General features: G+C 53.2%; 1 protein-coding gene across 2 annotated transcripts in view; it reads right to left on the minus strand.

Annotated features, from left to right (window-relative positions):
• Positions 1-5,639: 5,639 nt before the first annotated feature.
• The window catches only part of LOC113409295 (oocyte zinc finger protein XlCOF19-like), a 6,278-nt gene continuing 2,913 nt past the window's right edge, over positions 5,640-9,004 (minus strand). The window contains exon 2 of one of the 2 annotated variants that reach the window (XM_026663046.2): positions 5,640-7,909. In XM_026663046.2, coding sequence (XP_026518831.1) covers positions 7,020-7,909 — 890 coding nt within the window. In that variant the 3' untranslated portion in view covers positions 5,640-7,019. The remainder of the gene's footprint in view (positions 7,910-9,004) is intronic. The other variant, XM_026663047.1, reaches the window with a different exon arrangement.

Raw genomic sequence — 9,004 nt, forward strand, 5'->3', positions numbered from 1 at the left:
CCCCCCCCCCCCGCGCTTGGCTAACTGCAGGGAAGGATTTCTTTTCAGCCACAGGCAAACAGCCCAGTAGGAACGGCCACCTCTGTCCCCTTAATTAAAGTCCCATATTTCAACCAGGTTACCATGAGCGATATCACTCTCCTGAGGATTACACCGCGAGATAAAGAACGGATGTTGCTTGAATGCCAGCAAACAGCGGGACCATACGCTGCCAGGCTTTGTCATGCAATGATACCAGATTACTTGCTACTAGCATGGCGTGGTCAAGTGTCCTGCCATGGAGGACGGAATAAGGCTGCACTGCCCAGAAACCTTGTGGCAAGGCTTTTGGAGTGCCTCCAGGAGAGCTTCATGGAGATGTCCCTGGAGGATTTCTGCTCCATCCCCAGACACATTAACAGACTTTTCCAGTAGCTGTACTGGCTGCGAATGCATCCCAAGTCCTCAGGGCAAAGTAATCATTAAAAAACGGTTGCTTTTAAAACAAGTTTTATATTTTAAAAGGTAAACTCACCTGAGGTCCCTTCCATTGGGTCATGGTCTTAGATACTGGCTTGAGAGGCTTGGGAGGGTACTTCAGTCAGGCTGAGAAAAAGATCCTGGCTGTTGGGGAGAACAGAGTGCTGTGCGCTCTCCGCAAGCTCCTCCTCCTCTTCCCCATCCGCAGAATCCTCAGGTGTAGCTGATGAGATTACCCCCGCCTCGGAATCCACGGTCGGGGTAGGGTAGTGGTGGCGGCCCCCCCTAGAACTGCATGCAGCTCGGCGTAGAAGTGGCATGTCCGCGGCTTTGACCCGGAGCGACCGTTGCCTCCTTTGTTTTTTGATAGGCTTGTCTGAGCTCTTTGACTTCCATGCAGCACTGATCTGAATCCCTATTGTGGCCTCTCTCCATCATGCCCTTGGAGATTTTTTCAAAGTTTTGGCATTTCGTCTTTTCGAACGAAGTTCTGCTAGCACTGAATCCTCTCCCCATATAGCGATCAGATCCAGTACCTCCCGTACGGTCCATGCTGGTGATTTTTTTCGATTATTGGCCTGCATGGTTACCCGTGCTAATGAGCTCTCTGTGGTCACCTGTGCTCTTCACTCTGGGTTAACAGGAAATAAAATTCAAATGTTCGCGGGGCTTTTCCTCTCTACCTGGCCAGTGCATCCGAGTTCAGATTGCTGTCCAGAGCAGTCACAATGGTGCACTGTGGGATAGCTCCCGGAGGCCAATATCATCAAATTGCGGCCACACTAACCCTAATTCGAAATGACAATATCGATTTTGGCGCTACTCTGCTCGTCGGGGTGGAGTACAGAAATCGATTTTAAGAGCCCTTTATTTCGAAATAAATGGCTTCGTTGTGTGGACGGGTGCAGGGTTAATTCGATTTAATGCTGCTAAATCCGAATTAAAGTCATAGTGTAGACCAGGCCAGAGTGATAGACTCAAGGGGCTTAATCTATTTAGCTGAATCAAGAGAAGGTTAAGGGGGGACTTGATCACAGGTTATAAGTACCTACATGGGGAGCACAGATTTAACAAAGGGCTCTTCAAGCTAGCAGAGAAAGGTAGAACACGATCCAATGGCTGGAAGTTGAAGCTAGACAAATTCACACTGGAAATAAGATATACATTTTTAACAGTGAGGGGAATTAACCTTTAAAACAATTTACCAAGAGTTGTGGTGAATTCTGCATCCCTGACAATTTTTAAATCATGATTGGCTGTTTTACTACAATATCTGCTCCAGGAATTATTTTGGAGAATGTTCTCTGGCCTGTGCTATTCAGGAGGTCATGCAGGAGGTCATGCAGCCATAGGCCTTAAGGCCAGAATTGACCACCAGATCATCCAGTCTGACTTCCTCTATACCACAGGCCACCAGCACCACCCAGCACCCACACTCTAAACTCAATACCTAAAATTAGGCCAAAGTGTTACAGCCCTGAGGAGACTCAACTATTACATTGCACAGGCAGATAATAGGAAGGACCAAGGTACACCAGTGCCTGAGGCCCCCACAATGGCAGAGAAATGATTATGTGCGATATATCCAAATAATCCTGGCATGTGTCTCACTCAGAGGAAGGCAAAGGCCAAGGCAAAGGAAAAAACAAAAACCCAAGGTCACTGCCAATCTGACCTGGAGAAAAATTCCTTCCTGACCCTACATATGGCGATCAGTTAGACTCTGAGCATGTGAGCATGTGGGCAAGAAACAGCCAGTCAAGCACCTGAGAGACAGAATACCTCAACCCAGCTCACCTAGTGTCCCATCTCCAGCCATGCTTTAGGATGCTTCAAATGAAGGGGATAGCAAAACCCTCCCATAATACATTGGGGGGTGGGGGAATCCCTTCTTTACCCCTACAAGTGGATTGCTTTATGAGCTGGATGCACGCAAACAATATGTGTTTTAATATAGCCAGCTGTACATCTAGGAGCAAAAGAGGTTGTGGTATTAATAGTCTGTTGCAAACAGATGCCCTGTCTAACGAATTGTTCTGGGGTACAGCCAGTCTTTTCCCGTGAATCTTCCAGGCAGAGGGTGTTGTCTCCAGAGTACACCGGTCATCTCCACACAGCCCTGTCCTCTCCACCTTTTCTCCAGCTGCTGCCACTGCTGTTTGGATGGGGGATTCTGGGGCTGAGGCCTGGGGTCCCTGCTGTCCCCTGGTACCTCCCATTTGCCCAATAGACCATCTCTGGTTCTAACACAGGAACCTGCACATAATTTTTCTCCCTTTTCCTGTGGCAGTTACAGGGTTTCCCTCCCATCCCATGTAACCTGCACCCAGGACCAGCAAAGCTTTAAGCCTTTAGCAGTCTGAGTCAGGTCCCTTCTGATGTATAAGACCAGAGTCTACCTAGCCCCATCTAAAGTTTCGGCACTACAAGTGCCAAGGCCCATAGTGACAATAATGCACCTGGTGCCTCTAGTCCTTGGTGTTCCAAGGTTTTCCCCAGACAGTTTTACAATCTTCCCAGAGCCCCTTGCTAGCTTTTGGTGTTACATTCCCACCCCTGCCAGGACCTGGGGGGCCAGGTGAGCACCCATGTGCTGCTCTGCCGAGCTTGCTGTTTCAACCTCTGATCTGTTTGCAAAGCTATTGTCCCAGTGAGATGGCTTCACACCCTCTTCCTTGCTACTCAGATACGGCAGAACCCAGCATCTGACAGTCACTTCAGTTTATAGTTGGTCTCATGGAGGATAGGTCCATCAATGGCTATTAGCCAAGATGGACAGGGATGCAATCCCATGATCTGGGTGTCCCTAGCCTCTGACTGCCAGAAGCTGGGAGTGGACAACAGGGGACGGATCACTCAATGATTGCTTGTTCCGCTCATTCCCTCAGAAGCACCTGGCATTGGCTACTATGGAAAGACAGGACTGGGTTAGATGGACCATTGGTCTGATCCAGTGTGGCCAGTCTTAGGTTCACACAGAGTCTCTCCAGGGAGTATCTGAGCACCTGCCTAGAGCTGTGCCAGGATGGCTTCTTAAGAGTCACTCATTTTTCTATGCAGTGTGAACTTTACGTGCCTTTCGAGAGGAGGGTGAGATCTATCTGCAAGCCTCTTCCTATCATGGCTAATCCCAAGGCTTTGCCCTGTGCTTTCTGCGTATTTTACAGTGGTGCCTTTTTTTCTTTTTTTAAACAGCGAGATAACAATTGGGGAAAATTATCATGTTGTAAAATCCTAAGTGGAGACAAGCTGCTTATAGTGTTCACAAGGCAGCCAGGTGAGGTCAGAACTATGCCCCCCGCCCATGGTTGACTTTGCCTGATTTACCTCACAGTAACTCCACTGTGTGTGTACAGCAGGAGAGCTAATACACCTCAATTATCCCACGGTTAAAAACCCCCTTTTTGTCAGTGAAGACAGAGCCCCAGTGTCCTCCCCTTACGGGGCTTTGGGAGCTCCAGCGATGGGAGTGCAGGAGCTGGACCACGCACCTTTCCCGTGTTTGATACCAAACCGTCGGGATATCTTTGAGGCATCGCACCTGGATCGTCCTCTCCTCCCTCCATTTTCACTGGAGTTGTGGAGAAGGGACTGTGTTAACGTGAAATTGTGTGATAGGAGATGGTGTTATAACTGTTAAGTGAAACTCTGTGATGAGGTATGTTGTGACACCAAGAACATGGGCTACTGGGTGCCCAGAGATGTAGAAGCTGGGACTTGTGTAGGTGTGTGCCTCTCCACCTAGACACCTCTTTTTGAGCTTTTGGGGGCTGAACATGAAGGTTGTTGGGTGGCTCTGAAAGAGACAGGGAGCAGGTGTGCAGAGGGGGTAGACTGTGATTAGGAAGAGCATGGCTGGGCTGTTATTAGATCAGGCTTTCCCTCCTGCAGTGACATAGCAGGGTTACTGAACACTATTATGTATATTGTATTTATTGGGGTTAGTAGCTTTTCAAACCCAGGAGACCGAGGTGTAGTCAATCAGGTTTTGAAGAGATCTGCAAGGCCCTTGAAATAGCTAAAACAGCCAGGATCAGCTGCTGTTGACAGGGAAGTGTCCAGAGAGGAAGCATAGAGAGGTAGTGACCCAGAGAGCGGTGTTGAAGGTGTGTATCCAGGAAGGGGCAGGTCATGGCTGAAGCCCTGAAATTTCTCAGCAGAAGCCTGCAAATCTTCCCTGATGCCTTCAGAGCCATTTCTTCCATCAGAGCTTCTTCAGTCGGTGTTTGGAAAGTGATAAGTTGGCCGACAGCTCCCTTGCTAGTTAGGGGTCGATGACACAGTGGTAACAATGCCAAAGTCCTGTCTACACTACAGCTTCCACTGTTGCTTCTGCCAACAGGGCTATACTGATGAATTACAGGTCCTCATTTTCCAACTGTACACGAGGCCTGTGTGCTGTGCGCTCCTTAGCTCCTCTGGAGCTGCAGGGAAGCAGACATCCAGTCACAAAACACAGGACTCACCATCCCCAGTGGAAGTTGAAGTCTAAACTCTGGTTTTGCTTTGCTGGCTCATGGAGCCCAAAACTACAGGATATCACATCATCTACATGGGAACAGCAGGACGGCTGCTCCCAAGTAAGAGTAACACTCTCAGGCACTCAGTGTGGATGCAAAGATGCTGGGCCTGCATCAGTTCTGGCTACCCTGGTTCTTCCCCCTGCAACGTCTTGGGCTGGGTTCCTCCGAATGTTGCCTCCCCAACAAGGAAATGAAGCACTTGTGTGGGGATGGCAAGTGTTCTTCACTTACCACCGTAAACGCTGTAATAGTAAAACTGCCCCTGTGAATCGCTGGGCCACTTATTCCCAGGTGTACTGCTGGCTGGGCTGCAGCGAGAAAAGCAGAGCAGCACCGGGCTGCAGCTGGAGATGTAAGGGCTGTCCTTGGATCACACGTGTTACCAAGTGTCCTGACGCGCCCCTTAGCTTTTCCTAGGAGTGCTAGATGCCTGCCGCCACCACCACACAGGTCCCACTTTCCACCCCTTCTCCCTGTTCTCAGCCAGAAACTAAACCCATCCGGGGAGACTGATAAAACATCATTACAGTGAGCTGGGACTCGACAGGGCAAGGAGCCAGGGCGACAACAGTGAGAATGGCAATGGGCAGCTACACAAAGGCCAAATCAAGAGAGTGGGTTTAACTGAGTCAAAGGAACAGGGAAAGAGAGGTAATTAAGTGTGCAGAGCCGTCATTGATTGACAAGGAGTGCTCTTCAGTACATTACAATCAAATCAGCAGGAAATAAATAAAAAATACCAGCAATTCAGAAGGGCAACCAATGCGGTAGGGAAGATCAGAAGATTTAAAACTAAGGCCCCAATCTTGCATTGAGCTACGCATGGGGACCCCAGTAGCCAGGCAGCCCTCCAGAGGAATCTGCCCATGTGGAGCTCAGTGCAGGATTGGGGTCGTCTGATCAAAATCTCACACCAACAAAACTGAATCAGCGGTTGTGCTGATGGGCAGCTGAGCCAAGGAGCAACCATATGGTCTGGACAACGCAACACACTAAAGAGAGTTAACAGGACAGGAGCAGAAAACTGGGGGGCGATGACTAAATACAGAAGAGTACATGGAGAACGTAAATGCTTAGGCTGAGATAGGAGTCAGCTGGAAGAGCCAGTCGGGTGAGCGGGAGGCAATGCAGCAGTCTTGGGCCCCGGTTACACGCGGCTGCTGGGAAGAGATGATAGAGGGCTCTGAAGCGCTGGTGAGGCTGGGTGCCTCCGAGTAGGGCAGAGCATGGAAGAAGGTGGCTGTGCAGGGCCGTCGAGGCAGAACTGGTTGGCAGTGGGGCAGGAGGTAGCGCTGGCCCAATGCCTTCCCCTGGAGGTGCTGTTCCTGGTACCGCTGGGACTGAGGCCTGCCAGCCTCGCCGGGTCTGCCTTCACTACAGAGTTAACTTGAGTTATCTGCGCTCCAGTGACTCCTCTCGAGTGAGCCGAGCTCGGCTGAGAACAGCCACGCTGCTGTGCCCACACAGGCTCTGCGCTCCCTCGAGTACAGCACTATGGCTTCTGGGCACACGCGTTTCCCAGTGAGTAGTGGGAGAACTTGTCTGTCCTTTCTGGGCACGCTAGGGGACTCGTGGGAAGGCCCTGGAGAACTAGCGATATGCAAGTGACAAGCCTGGAGCCACACTACAGAGGGGCTGTGTTAGCAGCTGATGAGTTGTGCTCCAGTTTTAGCCTATGCCCCCTCCTTGGGCTGGCCAACTTGGGGTCACAGCACCACTGCACCCACTTAAAGGTACTGTATGTGGACGGGACTCGAGTGAGGGAGAACACTTGAGTTACAAGAAGTTAATTTGCAGCGAAGACAAGCCCCTAGAGTGGCCCTCTCCTCACTAGTTCAAGCAGGAAGGAGCAAGTCACTGCTGGGGCGGTTACGGAATCGGGACACCTCAGAGGACTACGGTGAAGCCCCAATTCACGCCCCCTGGTGTCCGTGAGGGGGATGGTTCTGTTAGTGGGCATGGGGCTAGCTTCTCTCAGGCCCTGCTTCACGCTATTATATACACACGACCGGAGCGGAGCCCTCTGTTGGGAGGGTCTCACTTGTCCATGGCTGCGGCTCTGGCATGGATTCTCAGGTGACGGGCCAAAGAGGATTTGTTACTGAAGCTCTTCCCGCACTCGGCGCAGGGGAAGGGCCGTTCCCCGGTGTGGGAGCGCTCGTGAATGGCGAGGTAAGCCAGGTACTTGAAGCTCTTCCCGCACTCGGCGCAGGGGTAGGGCTTCTCCTGTGTGTGAGTCCTCTGGTGCATCGTCAGGTTGGAGAGCTGGCTGAAGCGCTTCCCGCACTCGGCACAGGGGTAGGGCCGCTCGCCCGTGTGGGAGCGCTGGTGCTTGTTGAGGTCCGAGGGGTTGGTGAAAGTTTTCCCGCACTCGTCACAGGAGTAGGGTCTCTCCCCTGTGTGCAGCCTCTGGTGTGTAATGAGCGTGGAGAGGTGGCCGAAGTTCTTCCCACATTCGGCACAGAAATAGGGTTTCTCTCCCGTGTGGGTTCTCTGGTGGGTTTTGAGATGGGTCAGTCTGTTGAAACTCTTCCCACATTCAGGACAGGGATATGGTCTGTCCTTCTCATGAACTCTCCCGTGGGCCGTGAGCGCCTGCTTCTCCCAGAACCTTTCCCCACAATCTCGACATTTATGGGGCTTCTCTGTCCTGTGAATGCTGTTCTGATGGTGAAGGTCCCCTGTGGCCCGAGATCTCCCCAGTGCAGGAGGTTGGATTAGTCTCCTGAATCCACTCTCACGTTCCCCTAGGGGATCTGGCTCATTCCCCGCTGGGCTCCTCTTCTGCCTCTTGCAGGCTCCTTTCTGCTCAGGTCTGTGGTTAATGCTCTCTCCTGAATCCCGCTGAGAGATGCTGGGGGGCTGCAGGTTTTCAGGCCCTTCGTCATGAGGCTGCTCCTTAGTCCTGCTCAGGATCCTGGCATCTGCTGGATAAAAGAGAGAATCCAGAGATTATTTCATCTCTCGTATTTCCAAGTGGAAGTGGCTGAGGCTCCTCACATCCTTCCACTGGACAGACCCCCAAGAAGAGCCAAACAGTCAGCCATGCAGAAATAGGGGGCTGTGGAAGGGCACAAGCAGGAAGCCCCACATCTCTTTCTCCTTCCTCTTTACCCAGGGCCCACGATAGCTTTTCCTCAACTCCCAACATTTCCCTTTCCCTCTGCTCCAGCCCCTCAATTCCCCTCCAAGCTCCCCCTCTCTCTTCCCTCTTCTCCTGACCATAGACCAGGGGTGGGCAAACTATGGCCCATGGGCCAGATCCGGCCCGTCAGGGGTTTGGATCCGGCCCACGGGACTGCTACCCCCGTGGCACTGCGGGCCCCTGGCCACTCCCGGAAGCACCCGACACCATGTCCCTGTGGCCCCGGGGTGGGGGGACAGAGGGCTCCGTGCGCTGCCCTCGCCTGCAGGCACTGCTCCCTGCAGCTCCCATTGGCTGGGAACGGGGAACCACGGCCAATGGGAGCTTCGGGGGAGGTACCCGCAGGTGAGGGCAGCGCACGGAGTCCTCTGCCTCCCCTTCCCCAGGGGCCGCAGGGACGTGGTGCTGGCCGCTTCTGGGAGCGGCACGGGGCCAGGGCAGCCAGGGAGCCGGCCTTAGCCCTGCTGGGTGCCACTGCCACCCCAGAGCTGCTGCAGGTAAGCGGCGCCAGGCCAGAGCCCACACCCTGAACCCCATCTGCACCCAAACCCCCTGCCCTGAGCCCCCTGCTGCACCCCACACCCCTCCTGCACCCCAACCCCCTGCCCTGAGCCGCCTTCCACACCCCTCCTGCTCCCCAACCCCCTGCCCTGAGCCCCCTCCTGCACCCCGCACTCCTCCTGTGCCCCAACCCCCTGGCCTGAGCCCCTTCCTGCACACCGCACCCCCTCCCACACCCCACACTCCCTCCCGTACACCAACCCCCTGCCCTGAGCCCCCTCCCACACTCCTCCTGCACCCCAACCCCCTGTCCTGAGCCTCCTCCTGCCCTGAGCACCCTCCTGAATCTCACACCCCTCCTGCTCCCCAACCCCCC

Source organism: Terrapene carolina, unplaced genomic scaffold (assembly GCF_002925995.2).
Source record: "Terrapene carolina triunguis isolate 2854851 unplaced genomic scaffold, T_m_triunguis-2.0 Scaffold32110, whole genome shotgun sequence".
Classification (NCBI taxonomy): Eukaryota; Metazoa; Chordata; order Testudines; family Emydidae; genus Terrapene; species Terrapene triunguis.